The sequence below is a fragment of the Brachyistius frenatus genome, unplaced genomic scaffold (assembly GCF_029030835.1).
Source record: "Brachyistius frenatus isolate BFR_SWC_R1_liver_20210118 unplaced genomic scaffold, ASM2903083v1 Contig_95, whole genome shotgun sequence".
NCBI lineage: Eukaryota > Metazoa > Chordata > Actinopteri > Embiotocidae > Brachyistius > Brachyistius frenatus.
This window is the reverse complement of record NW_027210694.1, coordinates 1,553,369-1,571,616: the sequence shown is the minus strand read 5'-3', so window position 1 is coordinate 1,571,616 and position 18,248 is coordinate 1,553,369. Positions and strand designations below refer to the sequence as shown.

Below are 18,248 nucleotides of genomic sequence, written 5' to 3'. Positions count from 1 at the left end.
CCCCGACCCGATGAAAAATCTACCAAAATAGAATAGTATAAAAAAAATGTAGCGTGGAAAAGGCAATGGGTAATTACCTCATTTATTTCAGATCTAAACATGTAATAAAGAAAAAAACAGGATTGTTTGGTTGTGTTTTTGTTTGTTTTTTGACACAAAATCTGATAAAGTCTGACAAACCCACAATTTCTACAATTAAGTACGAGTGATTTCTGAATGGCTCAGCTTCACTGCTGTTCTGGTACATCACAACTGAAAAGGAAAATATCTCCGCTTTCTAGCTTTTGACGGGTTTTATTTCAGTTCGTTTCTGGTGCTGCTGAACATATTCTTCTGCCAACTCCTGGAATCTTAATCAAACCAAATCAGACAACATATTTCCATGCCATAAGAACAGTTTCCACATAGGCGAGTGTGATATTTGCATTTCTTCATATTCTGTGCTACCGATCCTTGTTTTACAGCACATAGGCATGAATCACTCCTCATAACATTGAGCAGACTCAAACCGTCCTGTTTGAACATGGAGATGAAAGCAGTTTTGTTTTCGGTCGGGATCTGTGGGTTTAGCTGTCCACTGTGAAAAGTCCAGGGCCTTAAACACACTTCCTGTTTTATATTGTTTTATGAGGCGTTTACACAGAAGTTGGGAATGGAAATAAACAATCAGACTTGCTGTATTTGAATGAATAAGTGACTTTTATCATGTGACACATTGTGACAAATTAGCGATTGTCACACAGCGTCACGTGGTTTCTATCTTACTCAGTATTTATGGTCATCGTCCCCAGCTGGTATTTTAAAAGGTTTTATTGTTGCTTCACTTCATCAAAGCTACCTCATGTCAGTATATTATAAATACAATAATACATTTGGCCGAGTATGTGGCGAAAAGAACGTTCCCCTCTTGTGATTATGCAAAGCCTTGTAAAGCAAGCAAGGATCTGGGATGACATTTGACATTTGACAATTGTAAACTGAAATCTTTAAAATACCAGGTGGCCATAAATATTGATTTATGGCCACCTGGTATTTTAAAGATTTCAGTACATTCTGACTCAGTGTATTCACAAAGTGTTATCAAAGAACTTTGGTAAACCATAAAGTCATAAAAGCTGTGTCACTTAGACTGGTAACTTCAGGTTAATTTGCATTGTAAAATAGAAGTTACAAAGAAAAATGAGGACTTTGACTGGATTTAACCTTCTTCTTCTTCTTCTTCTTCTTCTTCTTCTTCTTCATCTTCCTCGTTGCACGTTTTGTGTGTCTTGTTTTGGTAAATCTAATAGCAATGCAGATAATTATCAGTAAGGATGCAAAACAACTCCAACGCAGCAACGAGTACCAGAGCGGCACGCCGGCCCACGTCCTAAAAAACCAAAAGATGAGATAAGTTTTCAGCCAACAAACACTTTTTGGAGCCATTTAAAGAGATCTAATGTAATTTTAGCCTTTGATGTCACTTCCCTCAGAATAAGTAAAAAAAAAAATTAAAATTAAATAAAATATAAAAAAAAAAAAAAGGCGGGTAGTCTCACTGGCAGAAAAGAAAATGAGGATAGATGTAATTGATTTGAAGAGTATTGTTTCTCGTGTTAGGGTGGATTTCAGTGGTAGCTTGGCAGGTGGTTGGAGGCGGAGTTACGGCTGTGGTCGTTCTCATTCTGTCAGCACAGTCATAATTGGGTTGGCCTGACGATTGGGGGAAAAAAAAAAAATTAGACATTACAATGGTATTCTTTTATTAACTTATTACCTGGTGCAATAAGAATTTCACAACAGCCTAAAAACAAAGCAAACCCACACAAAAACCCATGTTTATATTCAATTCTTACTTGTAGCACCTTTAAGGAGTTTTGTTAGAGTTTATCATTTTTATGTCTCAAATATAATACTGATAGCATGAGTTTTGTTTGTAGCAAAATGAGACAATTCAAGTGAACCTGGTGCAGTTGTGTGTCTCAGGTTGGATCTGGGTAAAGGGTGCCTTTGTTAAATATGACCACAAGGATTCGCCAAAGTCTAAATTACAAAATACAAGGATTTTAATGTAGTGCATACACAGTATACTGCATACAAAAAACAAAAACTATAAAAGAAAATTCATAACAATTAGGTGTATTGGTCATCATTCATTTACAATCTGCACAAGGTTATAAGGTCTTTTTCTGCATCTAATACATGTGGTTGTGATTACAGTAAGGCTCTCTAACATGCCCTCATAAGAGCTTTTTTTTTTCCAAGAGAAGAAAGGGAGTAACGGGTCACGCAAGTACAATGATACATTATGTTTGTTCTTAGTAAGATTTTGATGGAAAAAGTGTCAGAACTGTGTTGGCACAGAGGAAACAGAGCAAAGGCCATATTCAAATAATAAAAAAACTGCCTCGGAAATTTGCAGTCACTGGAACATTTTTGAAGACTTGCAAAATGATATGAGTGTCGGTCCATTACAAAAAAAACATCTCACGGTTTCCCTTCGTGTTTACTTTTGTCCATCGTATCGATCTTTCCACAGCCAAATGAGAAGCATAAAGCCCAGTTGTTTTTGTTCAGCCGTGACCTTTATAACTGTACACAAATGTTCTCTTGGAGCAACAACCACTCATAATGACACAAACCTTACCAAAGGTATAAGCACCCGCTATATCAATTAACCCTAAAGGACTTGGTCAGAGTGAGCTGTCACACAGGCATTAGGAAAAGCCACGACCCCTTCATCATCCTCTGTGGTAGCAGAAAGCAGAACTTTCATGCATAATGGATGAAACAATAGCAATTATGAAACCGCGGGATTTCATCTTGTGAGGTGTAATAATGCCATAAAATACTATATATGCTTGTTGTATTAGTGCTTTATGATAATACATTTAAAATCACGGTAAATTTTGTCGTTAACGATTCTGCACTTTTTGTGATTCATTGTGTTAGGAAGCATTTGGAAAGTATCAGTAAGATATTATAAACACAGGCCTCATAGAGGGATTTACCCATTCCTGCATTGATATTTAATATAACGTCACATCTGTCCTTACCCTGAATATCTATAACATAGATACAGCTGCTGTCTGCGTGCATGAGAACCTGCACAGAGAGGATGTCACTCTCCTCACTGCTCATGTCATTACTGGCATTGCAGTAATACCGGCCGCCGCTTTCCACCGTGACACAGTTCAGCCACAGGTCTGAGGAGGACTTTAACAGGAAGTCCTTCTGGGGAGTGCGCTGATACCAGGCGTATTGAACGCCAGTGCCCTTTGCACCGCCACAGCGCATGGTCACTGGCTTCCCCCAACACGTTGGCCTTCCCCCCAGAGAGCTCAAGGGCCAAACTGTGGGTTTTGATACCGGAACTGGCACAAAGAAGCACGTAACATGCGAATTCAGAACGGAATAAATGTCCAAATGCAGCTCATGTATGTTAATGATATTGGGATTACACATTTTTCCAAGATAATCAACAAAAGTTTTATTCCTACCTTTAGTCACAACCACATTAACTGAAAACATGATGTCTGCATATATTTTGTCAATCCCGACCCAGTACAGTCCAGTGTCATCTAATTGGAGATTTGTGACTTCCACGAGCAGCCCTTGCCTTCTTTCATCTACAACACGAGACCTGCGTGTGTATTTAGTGTTGGCAGCACCTTCCGAATCCACCAAGATCTCGCAGGTGGTTCTGTCCCCTCGGCACCAGTACTTTTTACTGAACAAGAACCGTTTTGTGTCATAGTTGCAGACAAGAATGAATTCACCTCCAATGTGTGACTTGACCTTTTTTTTATCACACTGCAGTTGAAGACTTGCTGAAAGACAAGTGAAACATAGGCACGACAATCAGAAGAATTTGTTTATATTTCAGGTTAGCCATCCGCATATTTAACTTTTAATTAATTTGAACTGATTTAATTTCATAGTTTACCCCCAAACAACAATAGGCATCGTGCATAAATGTAAATAAAAATGTAAAGAGCATTTGAGTCAGGGGTACAACCCACATGCAGATGTTAGGCTTAAGTTCTTGTGACATATTTAATGTGAATAAGGACATTTACATCTGCAAATACTTCCTCTGCATGTAAACATTTTTTACATATAGAACAAATATTTCCGTGTTACGCATATCAAAATGTTAAAATGTTTGCTAATACACTTTCACTGTTAAATTAAATTTTTCATATACAAAGAATGATTTCAGAGATATTTTTTTTTAAATTGCAAAAGTATTTTTATGTTCAAATGTGGGACACTGACTGAGGACTGTTGCATACGTAAACATAAGATTTAAGTTCAGCTGTATTTATTTTCCAGTCATAAATGATTTTAATTAGTCATGTAGTTACCAAGTGACCATTCAACTTTATGTAACCGAAATAGATTTTTGCAATAAACTGCCTCCTTAAATAGACATAATATTTGAAATGTCCAAAAGAAATACAAATTTGTTAAATATTCATAATAAACACAAAGATGGTTATGATTATTAACAGAAGTTGTAATTCAAAGCTCACTCACCATGAAGAAGAAAAAGAAGCAGACACAGTGGCTTCATCTTGATGCAAAGTGAAATTGACACAATTGTTCAACACAGGAAGCTGTGGAGATGGACTGTGGTGATTGTTGCTTCCTGCAGGTAGACTGTCAGTTCAACAACTCTCCTGTATGTTGCTACGGCCGTTACACAGACATGACATAATGTACAAATAAACCACACGTATGTCAGGTTGATTCAATATGTAAGCCAGTTGAAATATATAGATTCTTTGTTTTGGGAAACTGCGTCTAACACCTGGCAACACACTGTAGTTGGATTTCTTCTGCGATTGCTCTGAGACCAGTGTAGGAAATTGGACAAATATGTTGACTGTCTTAAAAACTTGAGGCTTTTACAAAAATGTTGGCCACACTTTATAAACAGTATCTTAATTGGTGCATGAAATTGCCGTTTTTAATGTGAAATGATTCCCTGATTAAAATGCACAGACTAATCACCAACTCGTGCCCGGAGGAGCAAATGAAAAGCATTACTTAATGCAATGCATGTTCTGCACTCTTATTTAGCCCTTAGCTTTAAATTCAAAAGTTATCATATAAATGAAAAGCTTCATCGCTTTTAGGTGCAGGACTTGTAGTGTGAACAAAAGAGCTGTTTGTTTGAGCGTGTTTGAGCGTGTGTTCGAGACGGAAATCAAAATGGAAGGGTGGGCGGGGGGAGGGGGGGGGTTCCTGTCATTCACAGTTTTTAGGGGCATTTTTGCCTTTTGCTTCATTTTCTGCCCTGTCTGAGACCGTCATTTCAGTCACTAGGACTGTCTGATTGTCTTAATTAAGACATATGACTTAATATTATCCACTGATGGCTCCTTCAAACCACTGAACAAATTGTCCTTGTTAGTTCACCACAAAGCCACTAGATGTCGCCACGCTACTGATGCTGTCCATAACACTTGTTGAACGTTAAATCGCATATCTTCAATGTGTCACATCTGACCAAACACGTTATTTTAATTGCAATTGAAGCAGAAAAAGCTATTCCCTCACACATGAGCAGCATCTCAGTGTCTTCAGTGAGTAATGTAGAGGTTTCATTAATTTCATACATATGCTTTTTGCTATATATAATAAAGGGAAGTCTTGCGTGGCTGACATAGTCCCCATGGTTCCATTAAAACAGAGCTCCTCCCACTGCTTTTAAAGCCTTGGTGAAATTAAAACCCAGACAGCTTGAACAAATCCCAGTATGTTGATTCAATTTGAGTTTTACATAAAAATCACTATGTTTCGTATACTGTTTCATCCGATGGGGGGAAAAAAATGGCTCTCGTGGACATAAAAGAGGTGAATTAAGAGCCGAGTAGATGACTGCTAACTGAGGCTGTGTTTCAGGCTTTTCAGGATTGTCAGACAGCCTCTCTCTTCACCACTCCTTCTCCCTCTGCCTCCATCACTGCACTTATCCCTCCTCCACTCCTCTTGTGTGTCCTGAATGTTGTCCAACTAGCTAGACTGCCTCCGCTGCACTCTGACACTGGGTAGGATCAGCTGTTTGTGACTGTTTATATGCATAAATGTGGGGCCCACTCTTTCTGTGGGTGTTTCCCTCCCGTTCCCTCTGCAAACTCTTTTATGCGATCAAACACCCGGGTGACTTTAGGACCCAGAGAGAGACACCCAGGGGGCGCGGCAATTTTTTTTTTTTTTTTAATCTGACCACAAAACCTGTTAGCTTACTCTTGCTTCCCTTCTAAGACAGTTCATACGTTCTCTCAACATAGTTCCTCAATGCAAGAGTTGCAATAGAGAAGTGCTCTCTGCAGCAGCGACAGAAGTGCCACAGCCCTGAACTCAAGCCTTTGGGTACCTTACTCCATGACCTGTGGACCGGGACCTTTGTGTCCTGACATGCCTGTGAAAGGTGTCCTATCGCAGGCAGTGTACAGCCAGCCATGGAGCAGCAGGCCTGGATACTGAGGAGCTTCCTGGCTCAGCTGGAGAGGCAGGAGGCTGCGGACGAGGAGGCATCGAATGGCATTGCAGGGGAGTTCACAGTGAGTCAAGTGTAATGATCGTCTTGTTGAAGAGCTGCTTTGAGTAGTATAAAGTCTCCGCGTAGAAATCTTACTGTATTTGTTCCTAGGGATTTTCACTACCATGCGATCAGTAATGTAAAAGTTGTTACACTGGACGGATTTGACGGTAAGAATAATGAAAATGAAAGTCCGTTGTCAGCAACACATCTACATTTTCACAGAAGACACAATGTTCAGGGAAGTAACATGCTACTCCTGTATTAATTGTTCTAATGGCATTTCTATGCTTCCTCTTTGCACTGATGCTTTTCACAGGGGACACATCAATGAGGAAGACTCATCTGTAAATGCTATGTAACCATTAACTAAACAAGGACGAGACAAGCACATGTACACACACACACACACACACACACACACACACACACACACACACACACACACACACACACACACACACACACACACACACACACACACAAAGTCTCTCTAAATAGTGTTGAGACTTAGGATGACATCATCTTTGGGTTGCTGCCATGGTGATGAGTGACATGCCAGAGGATAAGGACAGCACCGTGTGCTGTGCATGCAGCCCCTCTGCTGTCACACTGCTACCACCAAAACCAGTCCAGAGGAAGGGGTCTATTGCATCACTTCCTTCGAGGACAAAAAGCACTCTGTAGTTTTAGAAGCGCAGATGGTCTGCAGGGCCTTTAACGGACTCTTTGGAACTGCGAGAACTGGCCTCTGAACAAAAAGACCAGTGTCTTAACAAGTTCTGTAAGCAGGGACGTGCCATGAGTTTACCATGAGTGTCAGACCTTCCGCCCAGAAACTTCAGGATGGAAATCCTCTGTCTGTGAGCCATCGTGTCAGTTCAAACTAACATGAGTCATTAACTCTTCATCTGGGGTTGAATCATGCAAAAATTGACCGTGTGTGACTATTGCGTAATCGGTCACATGCCATTTTCTTGCCATTTGCCCATTTTTTTCTTTTTAATTTTTTTTTCCTGACCTTTCTTTGAGACTGACTAACTACAAAAACACCGAACTATCATGGATCTGTCAGAGAAAACAGGTTGGGATACTGACGGTTTATGACTTTTGTCAGTGAGAATACAAAAATCATAACGGCATGAATTAAAACAGAAACCAAACAATGGGAGAAAACAAGTCACTGACGACAGAGGTACATATGAAAAACTTCCAATATTACACAATGTAATAAAGCATCGCTACTAAATAAGAACTCAAGATGCATAATTCGGGAAAGACGCCGGCACATTGTAAAAGTAGCTGCGTTTATCAGCAGAGGAGAACCAGTGTGAAAAACATGTGATATACAGCGACGAAAAAAAAAAGGCCCCTGACATTCACAGTGACAAAAAACCGCTGCGGACAAATGCTATGCGGTGAGTCTAAATATATTTCGTTGTCTTTCAGAGGCTGAAATGTCTGTCAATAAGGTACCGCACTGAGAAGATCTACCCCACCAAGAGAGCCGAAAAGCAGGAAAACATCAAGAAGAACCGATACAAGGACATTGTCCCCTGTAAGCTGAGCACGATGCAGATTTGTAAAAAAATTGTTTTTAGTTATAGCACATTAAACAATGCCAGATACCACTGAGAAACTATGAGTTGTTTTAGTTGCATCCCCCCTCCTCCCTCCCTCGAAGCATTAATAGTGAAAGTAAACATAAATGGATCATGTGATTACAGTAATATGGGTCGCATGACGTTAATGTATTAACATTGTGGAGAAAATAATGTCCACAAATGATTTCTTTTTTTTTTTGTGTACGATAACCTACAATGTCGTACTGATGACTTACAAAATGTGATAACTGACTTATTATATTGAAAGATTGCATTTGTTTGATCTGACTAATTTGAGCAACACATTTCTTTTGCAATAAAGCTAAAGCTTCTTATGTTCAACGTCACTGGACGATGTGGAATATCTGTTGTATCATGAAAAATGTAAAAAAAAAAAAAAAAAAATACTATCATCTTATTGCATTTTCATCCCTCTTTTATTCTGACTCTTCATTTTGCCACACGGTAGTGAAATATCGCAGAGCAATCGACGACCTCCGAGCTGCACGCTGTAACTACGTATCCCTCTCCTTTCAGTTGACCACAGCAGAGTGAAGCTGACTCTCACCACATCCAAAAATGACACGGACTACATCAACGCCAGTTTCATCAAGGTAAACTGACGGCGTCCTCGTAAGACGAACACCTTTAAAAATCGCGCAATTTGCATGAGCAGCATTTTTTTTTTTTTTTACTGCCTGTGGACAGTAAGCTGTGCTTTGTGTACAGGGGGAGTCGGGTTCAAGGGCGTACATCGCTACTCAAGGTCCTCTGCCTCACACGGTGGTGGACTTCTTCAGGATGCTTTGGGAGTACGACGTAAAGGTACGGCCCGCCCTGTCGTCAGCGGACACAACAAAGTGTTTTTCTTAATAGTCCTGCTGTTGCTTTTAATTTGGCTTCATAAACCGACATCTCGTTTTGTCCTGTTTGACTCTAGGTTGTTGTGATGGCCTGTCGAGAATTCGAGATGGGAAAGGTAATGCTGCTCAAAATGTACAGGCGGTCACGGCGTTGGTTTGATGTGTAGATTGGAGGGCAATTTCGTTGTCTTTGTGTGACGTTTAAAATGTGGAAAAACTCCCTTCTTTTTTTCTTAGAAAAAGTGTGAGCTGTACTGGCCAAAAAATGAAGAAGAGCCATTTGTTTGTGAGCCTTTTAGAGTTTACTGTGTGAGTGTTTTTTTTATTCTCAGACACACTTCCTACTTTGACAGGTTTGGAGAACTGCTTTTAAACCATACTGTTTGCTTACATTTTAACTGCACCTTATCTATACAAAAGATCTGTGTCTTACAACACTGGGTTATACCATCACCAATACAATGAAAACAAACAAACAAAAATAATAATTTTAAGCAGCAACAATAATACACAGCTTAAAGATTAATGTGTTTTATTTTTGTTTGTTTTTACAGGATTCTGAAGAAAATAAAGGAGACTATCTGACAAGGACGTTAAGGTTGACTTATCACGACGTAAGTAGTGTTTACATCCTCATTTTGAGAATAACTGTCAGAGAAAATCTACTGAGACAAGCAAGAGATTATCAGCCGATGTTTTGTTGACCGCTACAAAACCCAAAGGCAGTTGTTGATGTCTTAAAAACACTTGTTTATAAATGTTCTCTGAAAAAATGCTTGCCTTGTAACCGTCTGAAATTCTTTGATTTCTTCCAGCGTAGCCGAATTTTGAAACAGCTGCACTATGTCAACTGGCCAGATCACGGTGTGCCAGACTCCATCCCTCCCATTCTGGATATGTTGCTTGAGATGCGCTCCTATCAGGACCATGATGACACCCCTATCTGCATCCACTGCAGGTCAGGCATTCAGATCCAACTGGGTTTTGTAAGGTACCATGCGGGGTTCTTACAAATGTTATGTTTACACTGTTTCTCACCATAATGCATAATTTATATGCTTGAGTTTTAACAAGTGTGTTGAGTGCATTTTCATCCTCAAAATAAGTTTTTGAACAAATAAAATAGCACTGCTGGTGGTCAGAAACTCTGTTTCACAGTTGTCTAACTGGGAGGCAATTTTCTGTCAGTGTTCGTAAACATATTTCCACTACGTATTTTATCCCGTATGGGGTTCCGCAGGGCTCCATACTTGGCCCATTCTTACTGTCACTGTACAGGTTCCCACTTGGCCCAAATTAAAGACGCACAAAATGGTGGGGACTTTTTTTTTTTTTTATAGCTATGCAGACGACTTAGAATTGTTTATCTGTAGCTCCTGACAACAGAAACAGTCCTACACTGTGCAACAGTGCATATTACAAGCCGGATGACAGATAACTATTTGAAGACAAATTGAGACAACAGTTACTGAGGCAGAAACAAAGACAGATTTTTAAACAGAGCAATTCTTACAAAACAGGTTCAGTTAGGGCAAAAAGCTTGATTTGGTCACTAAGACAATATTATTAAGACAATATTATTACAAAATATAACAAAAGTCAGACTATATCCTCCACTTTCATATGAAAAATCAGAATCATGCGTTGGAGTTCATTAATCTTTAATTCTTTAGACATTTCAATGAAATTGTATATAAAGGGTGTAAAACATAAACTGTATCTATATTTTGTTTATAAAATGTCTATTTTTGTTCCTATGTGTGAAGACCTAAAAGCAATCAGAGATCACAGAAAAATCACACTTTTGGTTTTGATTTTCGAGTAACTAAGGGAGTCCGTTGCTTGTGGGCAGATTGTACATGTACCCCCCCATTAGGCCTTAGAGGTTTGGAAGCTCCTCTGTTTCCACAAGACAGGAAATGTGCGTAGGCAGACAGCCAACAAGGCTTTAAAGTGTATGTGTGGGCATTTCCTCTAAGCACTTGCTCTGTGGCCGATTTAAGATCTGCATTTACTTCTTGTATATAACACACGCACATACACACAGTTTGCTGTCTAGACTGATGCAAGTCACGATTCTCACAAAAAGTGTATATATATATCTTTCTGTGCATGAGCGCAGAATAGCACAATTTAAATAATAATAAAAGCAATGATAGGGTATGAGGGACGGCACCCACAGGAGGTTTACTGGAGTGTAAGACTAGCTCAGTGGTGAGACTGTTGAAGCACCATCTAAACAATATTGATTTTTAACTGGGAATCACACAACACTTTGTTTAGTAAAATTTAAAAAAAAACAATTGCTTTTGCAAACAGGGACGATGCACAGACTTAGCTGTTAAGATACTGTTGAGGAATTGTATGTTTTTGGAAAGTAGGGTGAAGTAAAAAAAATTATTTAAAAAAATAAATTAAAAAATATATATATATATCCCCTCGGGGATTAATAAAGTAACTACCTAACCTAACCTAAATATTTTTTTTATTTTGGTTTGGTATCTGTTACCTGAAAATGTATTTTATAGTTTCGAGATGACTAACTATACTGTACACATTAAGGAACTATAAAAATGCTTCTTTTTTTTTTTAAATGCAGTATGACTACATACCACACCATGACATGCCTACAACTTTTTGAGGGGTAATATGTCAGATGGCTTGTTGAGTTAGTGGTCGATCAAACCTACATACCAGAGAGTCACCCCACTTCTGATTTTTCCTAATATTTTGAGCCTTTTTAAGGCGGGTAAATTGTACGAGTAATTGTATTGAAGTGTCCGTGCTGAAGATAAGCTGAATGGTTGGAATGTAAATTTTTGCTGCTGTGATTGCAGTGCTGGTTGTGGAAGAACAGGAGCCCTGTGTGTCATTGATTACACTTGGAACCGCCTTAAGAAACATGTGAGATATTCCGCCCGATCGCTTCGCGCACATTATTTTTCTTACGACGCATTTCTTTTTCAGTAAAATATCCGAGCTGCATTGTACTTTCTCTGTGCTTGTTCGTAGATGATCACTCCAGATTTCAGTATCTACGATTTAGTTCAAGACATGAGAACGCAGAGGCCTTCCGTGGTTCAAACCAAGGTACATGCATTTCGTTGTTTTTAAACAAAGCGATTGTTAATGTAATTTTCTCCTTCTGTCAAAGACGTTTTTGATGACTACCGTTTTTTTGTGCGTCATGCCCCGGGGCCGTGTCACCTAACAGGTTTTTTTGTTGCTTAACTGCAGGAACAATATCAGCTGGTGTACAGAACCATCAAGTTACTGTTTCAGACATATTTGCAGTCCGCTGATGCACAGACCTGCCAAAATGAGGTGAGCAGCGAGGAACACGCCTTTGTGAATGAGCCAGACGAGACAGAAACAGTCAAACACGCACTAGTGCTTCATCAACACTGACGGAAAAATATAACCATCACGCTCTGCAGAGCACAGGCAGCAGCTGTGGCCGACTTTCTTGTGGTTTCAGTCAAATTATTATAGAATGCGTTCGCGTGATCAGAGTGGAAAATTATCAACAGCAGACGAGGTGATTCAAAAGCAAACTATGAAGCCAGTGACGGTAACGCTGCTGCTGTACTTGAAGCCAAACACTTATCAACAAAGTAGGGATTTGTTCAACATTAAATGTACTTTGTGTATAATACTGAATGACACTGAACATGAATCAAATCAGCCAAAATGTATATTTTTCCAGCATTATGCATGTGGAAATTGCCTTCATTGAGCAAATCCCATACTCACATACACCCCTCTTTACACTGGCCAGGTGACAACGGTGCCGTCTGCCACCACTGAAAGCGAGGAGTTTGATTTGCTGCCCCAGTACGTGCTTGATAAGGAGATGGATGTTTTCCCACAGTGCCACACTTCTTTGCCTTCCGCTTCAAAAAATCTCATCGACTTCAGCACCGAGGACATGCAGATGGACCAGCCACAATGGCGCCCAGCCCGGACCCCTCCTGCGGCTCGGGCCACCGCTCAGGACCTGAATGAGGGGCCCAGGGCCTCGCCTAAACTGATGCACACAACCCAAACAGCCCCTTCGGATGCGGAGAGGATAAAGGAGAGTGATGACATACCATCACTGAACCCTCCTCTTCTTCTTCCTCCTCCTCCTCCTCCACCGCCAGCTGTGGCAGCCACCATCCGTCAGATGGTGGAGGACCCCTACTTTGACACTCCTTCGAGCACCCCTTCATCAAGGGAGTCAGCCGTGGACCCCTGCGAAGCCACCGAAGAGTGGACGCTCAGCCCAATCTTCAACGCACCCACATTTTTTCTGAATGACGAAACTCTGGAGTTTAACTCTCCTGCCACAGGTAAAAAAAAAAAAAAAAAAAGGTCATATCTGTGCTCTCAAGATAAACAACACAGATAGCAGAAGCAGCTGAATGAAATTCTTGTGTATTTTGTAAGGTGCTGCTAAAGTTCATGCTGATGAGGAAGCGCCTCCTCCACTACCTACACGAACCCCAGAGTCCTATGTGCTTGTTGAGGATGCAGGTTAGTGACCATTACTGAAATCCACAACAGGACCCATCGGCCTCTGCTTATTACAGACTGGAACTGAGAACAAAAACTAGGCCAAGGCAATTTTCGTTTGGACCAGCTCCCCCCCCTATATTTCTCAAACAAACACACCGCAAATATCAGGCATAAGACATAATTTAAGAAAGTTGGCGGTTTCAGATCTTCCGGTCCAGCTCGGTTAACACCGTCAGTACGTGCAGTCTCACCTGCGGGTTGTTGTTTTTTTGTCGTGTCGCTGGTCCTGGCCGGCAGCAGCCTCCTCTTCTGGCCGGCAGCAGCCTCCTCTTCTTGCCGCTGCTCTCCACTGGCATCCGCCGGCGTCCAGACTCTTTCCTCCGGCTCTCCATTTGGTGGACTGTTACTGTTATCCGTTAACTTTATGTGTTTTTTTGGGTCCCTGTATCGTTTAGTATTTTCGATTAGTTGTCCTGATAATTGGACGGAACCATTTAAAGTGGTGTGGGGGGGTGGGGGGGGGGGGGAGTGACGATGCCAGCACGTCCTGTCACTGTCTTACTGTAAACGTACGTCGCTTTGTTGGGACCTCGTCACCCCCATTCAGATGGGCTGTTTCAATATGTAGTTGGGCCGCAACCAGTGGCTGCAGGTGTATTTTTTTTCCCACACAACTTTTTCCCCCGCAGCTGGTGGTCTCACCCCACCTGGCATTTACCATATTTTCTAAAGTTGCAGTCCAGGCCATCTTCCATATTATAGCCAATTTATTACACAAATGTCTTATTATTATTAATAATAATTATTTTCTGATTGTTCTGAATACCTCAAAGAAAGTACATATATCTTGATCTTCCTATGATATATCTTTGAACTCACAACATGTTGTGATTTTACCATTCAGCGCTCTCGGATCCATGTGAAAGGTTATTAGTTATTCCACCCAATGCTGCTGCTGAGGCTGTCAGGGAACTGAGAGGTAAGACAATTGAAGTGGACTTGAAACCGTTAAATATGCTTAATGGTGCTTTTTATTTTCTTTTTTATTAGTGCCACATGTATGTATAACAAATTCCAGTTTTTTTTCTCCCCCAAATGCATTAAATGTCTGCTATTATTTCGTCAATGGTGGAGTCATTCTACAAATAGCAAATATCTCTTTAATCTTTTACATTAAAGATATGTTGAAATGCTGCCAACACAAAGTATAAGCTCAATAGTAAACTACGACATATATTTCATATTCCAAGGGAGTACCCCCTCACCCGTCCCCCCGCTTCCGGAGAGAACCCCAGAATCGTTTGAGTGGGCTCTTGATCAAGGTAATTAAATATTTGAAACCTAAACAATTGAGCAATAAAGAAACTACAAATTGGAAATGATTTGATTCTTATATGAAATTAATTCCTGTTGTCTTTCAGCTCCTGTGGAGCAGAAGCTAGAGGTCAAGCCGGCAGTGAACCTGAACATGATAGGAAAGTCTTCAGAATGGTCCGGTCACTCAAAACCAGCTGCCTCTACGTGTCACAATGAGACGAAAACCTTTGTGAGAAGTAAGGTAAGAATGAATTATCTTCACTGGCAGATGTGCGACTTCCTGTTGGTGATTTGCATGTTCATGAGCTCATTTATATACACGGTGCAAATTCACATACTTTGTGCAAAGTCATCAGCTGGGCCTGTATTCATCCGATTTCTTGAAATTACACTTAAAATAGCTCTGAAGTACCAACTTGACCACATCTGGTCTTGTGTGTGGACAATTTTTTTCTGGCTAGTTTTTATTTTTACGAAGTAGAAATGGAAGAGAAGAATTTGTACTTTTACATTTCACTTAAATAAAATGAAAGGATTTTTTTTTTTTTTACGAACGTTCAAGCCCCTGTAATTATAAAATAGTACCTCAAATGTTAGATTTAACCTCGGCGAGGATAACCCGACATTTATATACGTACTGTTTTCTGATATGATAGTAGTTACATAACAGCAACATATTTTTTTATTTCTCGTAGAGTCTAAAAGCAAAAATGACCTTCACAGGTAAGATATAAAAAATATTTAAAACTGGCAAATAGCAATTTATAATACTGTCTTCAAATTTATGTTTCTACATTTCGGTTACTATGACATTTTGTGCGTGTTTGATCATTTCAATAGTAGAGCTATCTTTTTTTTTTTCTTGTGATATCTCTAGCACCAGTAACACGTCTCGATCTTGCATCAAAAACGACTTCAAACTTCCAGCTTTACAGTCCACCTCCGGACCCACCGACTCCTCCGCCGCCTTCTCAAAGTGAGCTCACCGGGTTGAATCATGAAATAGGATCGAGCTTTGATGTTTGCTTTGAGGGGTTTTAAAAGGGAATCCGCGAGCATTTTCTGTCTTCTTTCAAAATAATGTCCACAAATGTATAAAATCATACAAGCACAAACCCAGTTAGGTTTACTAATGCAAAATTGCTGTTGATTACATTCAATTGTGCAGCTCAGGACAGTCTGACACCTCCTCTTCCAGACAGAACCCCAGAATCCTTCATCCTCACCACAGAAAAAAGTGAGTAGATCAACAACTCTTTATTTTGTACTGCAGCACTTGATGTCTAAAGTACCATTTTGTTTGAATCTGCTCTTTTCAGTTCAGGAGAAATCCCCCCTTTGCCCACAAACAGTAAAAACAACACTGCCCCCACCGAAGGTAGGCATGTCGTCTGAGTGGGACGGCACCTCTCAGCCCAACAGCTTCCTTGATGTTGTCATGAGCCGGAGCAAGGTAATGGCACCCCAACAGGTCGAGCATGTTGTCACGAAAACAGACAGCACGCAAAAGAGACACACTCACAGACTCGCCCTTCATCTAAACCCCTCGGTGCTGCTTCAGTGATTAACATGACAAGCCATACATTTTCATTTCTTAGGATGTTAAACAGTTTTGCTTTCCAATGTTTTGCCTCCAGAGTGTTCGAGCTAAAAGTTCAAGGCAAGGTACGTTGTTTCACTCTTCCTACTTCTGCTTTTAAGGTTTTTTTTTTCACCTTGCAGTGAAAGGACACATTTAAGCAATTTGAGTGGGCTCTTATGTGAGTTTTCAATAGTTTCTGGACGACTGTGGGGGTCTGAGGCATCGAGGCTTTTGTTACACAGACTTGTTAGCAGGATCAGTTCAGTGCACGTCTTAAATGGGATTTATTGACAAAAAATATACACTATCACCAGACATGTCCTGTAATGTCAGAAATCAAATTCATCTATTGACCATAATCCACCAATTTATCACATTATTTTTTTTTTTCCCAAAAGCAAGCTATAAAAGCTTGCTTGGTAAAATGCAAGAGTTGTGATGTTAATGAATAATCTAAATGACCTTGTCTGTACTGAGAGGTAGTTTATCATTGTGTTTCTACTGCAGAGCCCCTCACTGCAGTTCAGCAGCTCGCTCCACTTCCTGTGGTCGTAGCTGGAGGAGGAAGTGGTGAGTTAGTTTAGACATTAAAGTCCCTAAACACGCACAGAAGCCTCTCTCACATACTGGTAGAAAAATACACATCTACTTCTTCTGATCAATATAACCGCCTTACATGAATTACAGTATGTCAAGACACATGCATCGCACATCGAAGGCGTCCACTTGTGGCTTCATAATATACGTAATTATTGTTGCTTACAAACCCTCGAAGTGACAGGCACGTTGCATTAGAAACGGGTCATCACCAAGGCATTAAAAATGACCGCAAATCCTTTCATTTCTGTGTTAATCAGCACAAGTGGAAGAGCTTGATGTGAACCGCCGGACCTCCTTCAACACTGAGAGATCAGGAAACCAATCAGACAAAAGCAACGAGAAGGGCATATCTCGAACGAGGGTAAAACAGCACATCTGGTTCAAAGTTACATAAAATAAGTAAAGCTGGTTAAATTTGGTTTTTTTTGTGTCATTTTTTTCCCAGAGTCTGAAATTTTTTAGAAACAAACAAAAGCGTAAGTAATGCTTATTTTGATTTTTGTTAATGAATGCGCTCATGTCTGGAGAAAAAGTCTGACTGATGTGCCTAACAACCGTATCCTCAGCTAAAACTTCAACTCCACCACCTTCCACTCAACCTGGAGCAGCACCTCAGTCAAACGGTGCCATATCTTCAGTGTTCAAATTTGGTAGGCCCACATATTAATAATACACTGTATGATACAGTGATATGTACCATATTTATGACACCATTTTTTTTTTACCTTCCATTCCACAGGATTTGGGATCCGTTTCGGGAAGCCAAAAGGACCCAGGACTTATCCAGAGAGCTGGTTCTGAGGCAGTCAACTGTCTCTAAACATCACAATTCTTCTCATGATGCTGAAGGACTTGGACAGATGTGGGCTTATCACCAGTTTCCCAGCAGAAAATCATACAAAGTAAACCTGAAGCAGCATCAGCTCAGTAGCTCCCCCAACAGAGAAAAACCAGGAAGTGCCTTTTAACCTGCTCTGATGCTTTTTGAACAATTTATGAATTAAGTTTGATTTTAATTATTAAACGGAGCCTCGTGAAACAAGATGGACAGCCGCTCCGACCAGTGACTTGAATGATTAGGAGTGTCAGATTTTAGAATAGTTATTCCAGAAGTGAGAAGTTTAACACTTCTTTTAATGCTCAAAGCAGTGCTGTTGAGCTCAGTGTGCGAAGAGCATATTTAGTGTGTGTGTGTGTGTGTGTGTGTGCGTTCCAGCTTGCAGCATAAAATAAGAAAACGGGTGTAAAATAGTCAA

At 40.3% G+C, this 18,248-nt stretch overlaps 2 protein-coding genes and 1 long non-coding RNA gene across 3 annotated transcripts; 1 reads left to right on the top strand and 2 right to left on the bottom strand.

Moving 5' to 3' along the window:
• Positions 1 to 1,053: 1,053 nt before the first annotated feature.
• On the bottom strand, positions 1,054 to 13,215 carry LOC138628135 (uncharacterized). The gene is made up of 3 exons (XR_011311445.1): positions 13,088 to 13,215; positions 1,539 to 1,692; positions 1,054 to 1,369 (listed from the first exon to the last, which is right to left on the bottom strand). It is a non-coding gene; the product is annotated as an uncharacterized lncRNA (long non-coding RNA).
• On the bottom strand, positions 1,962 to 4,555 carry LOC138628139 (high affinity immunoglobulin alpha and immunoglobulin mu Fc receptor). The gene is made up of 4 exons (XM_069710979.1): positions 4,519 to 4,555; positions 3,441 to 3,809; positions 3,036 to 3,353; positions 1,962 to 1,972 (listed from the first exon to the last, which is right to left on the bottom strand). The coding sequence occupies exons 1-4, from the start codon at positions 4,553 to 4,555 to the stop codon at positions 1,962 to 1,964; spliced, it is 735 nt and encodes a 244-aa protein (XP_069567080.1).
• Positions 6,250 to 18,085, top strand: ptpn22 (protein tyrosine phosphatase non-receptor type 22). Its single transcript, XM_069710880.1, has 26 exons — positions 6,250 to 6,551; positions 7,979 to 8,087; positions 8,671 to 8,747; positions 8,863 to 8,958; positions 9,074 to 9,112; positions 9,234 to 9,305; positions 9,551 to 9,610; positions 9,812 to 9,954; positions 11,834 to 11,900; positions 12,009 to 12,086; positions 12,234 to 12,320; positions 12,775 to 13,327; positions 13,425 to 13,511; positions 14,398 to 14,472; positions 14,744 to 14,815; positions 14,915 to 15,051; positions 15,506 to 15,533; positions 15,688 to 15,786; positions 15,979 to 16,047; positions 16,130 to 16,263; positions 16,448 to 16,475; positions 16,900 to 16,962; positions 17,250 to 17,353; positions 17,438 to 17,468; positions 17,559 to 17,642; positions 17,732 to 18,085. Exons 1-26 carry the CDS (start codon positions 6,450 to 6,452, stop codon positions 17,791 to 17,793), a joined length of 2,556 nt encoding a protein of 851 aa, XP_069566981.1. The 5' UTR covers positions 6,250 to 6,449; the 3' UTR covers positions 17,794 to 18,085.
• Positions 18,086 to 18,248: the final 163 nt, after the last annotated feature.

Excerpts from the sequence above, each read along its gene's own strand:
- LOC138628139 (XM_069710979.1), bottom strand. The coding sequence starts at position 4,555 with ATGAAGCCACTGTGTCTGCTTCTTTTTCTTCTTCATG. Across the intron at positions 3,810-4,518 it reads GCTTCTTTTTCTTCTTCATG|CAAGTCTTCAACTGCAGTGT; the intron begins GTGAGTGAGCTT and ends CTTGTCTTTCAG. Across the intron at positions 3,354-3,440 it reads TGATTATCTTGGAAAAATGT|TTCCGGTATCAAAACCCACA; the intron begins GTAATCCCAATA and ends TCTTTGTGCCAG.
- ptpn22 (XM_069710880.1), top strand. The coding sequence starts at position 6,450 with ATGGAGCAGCAGGCCTGGATACTGAGGAGCTTCCTGGCTCAGCTGGAG. Across the intron at positions 9,611-9,811 it reads TAAGGTTGACTTATCACGAC|CGTAGCCGAATTTTGAAACA; the intron begins GTAAGTAGTGTT and ends GATTTCTTCCAG. Across the intron at positions 17,354-17,437 it reads AGGGCATATCTCGAACGAGG|AGTCTGAAATTTTTTAGAAA; the intron begins GTAAAACAGCAC and ends TTTTTTTCCCAG.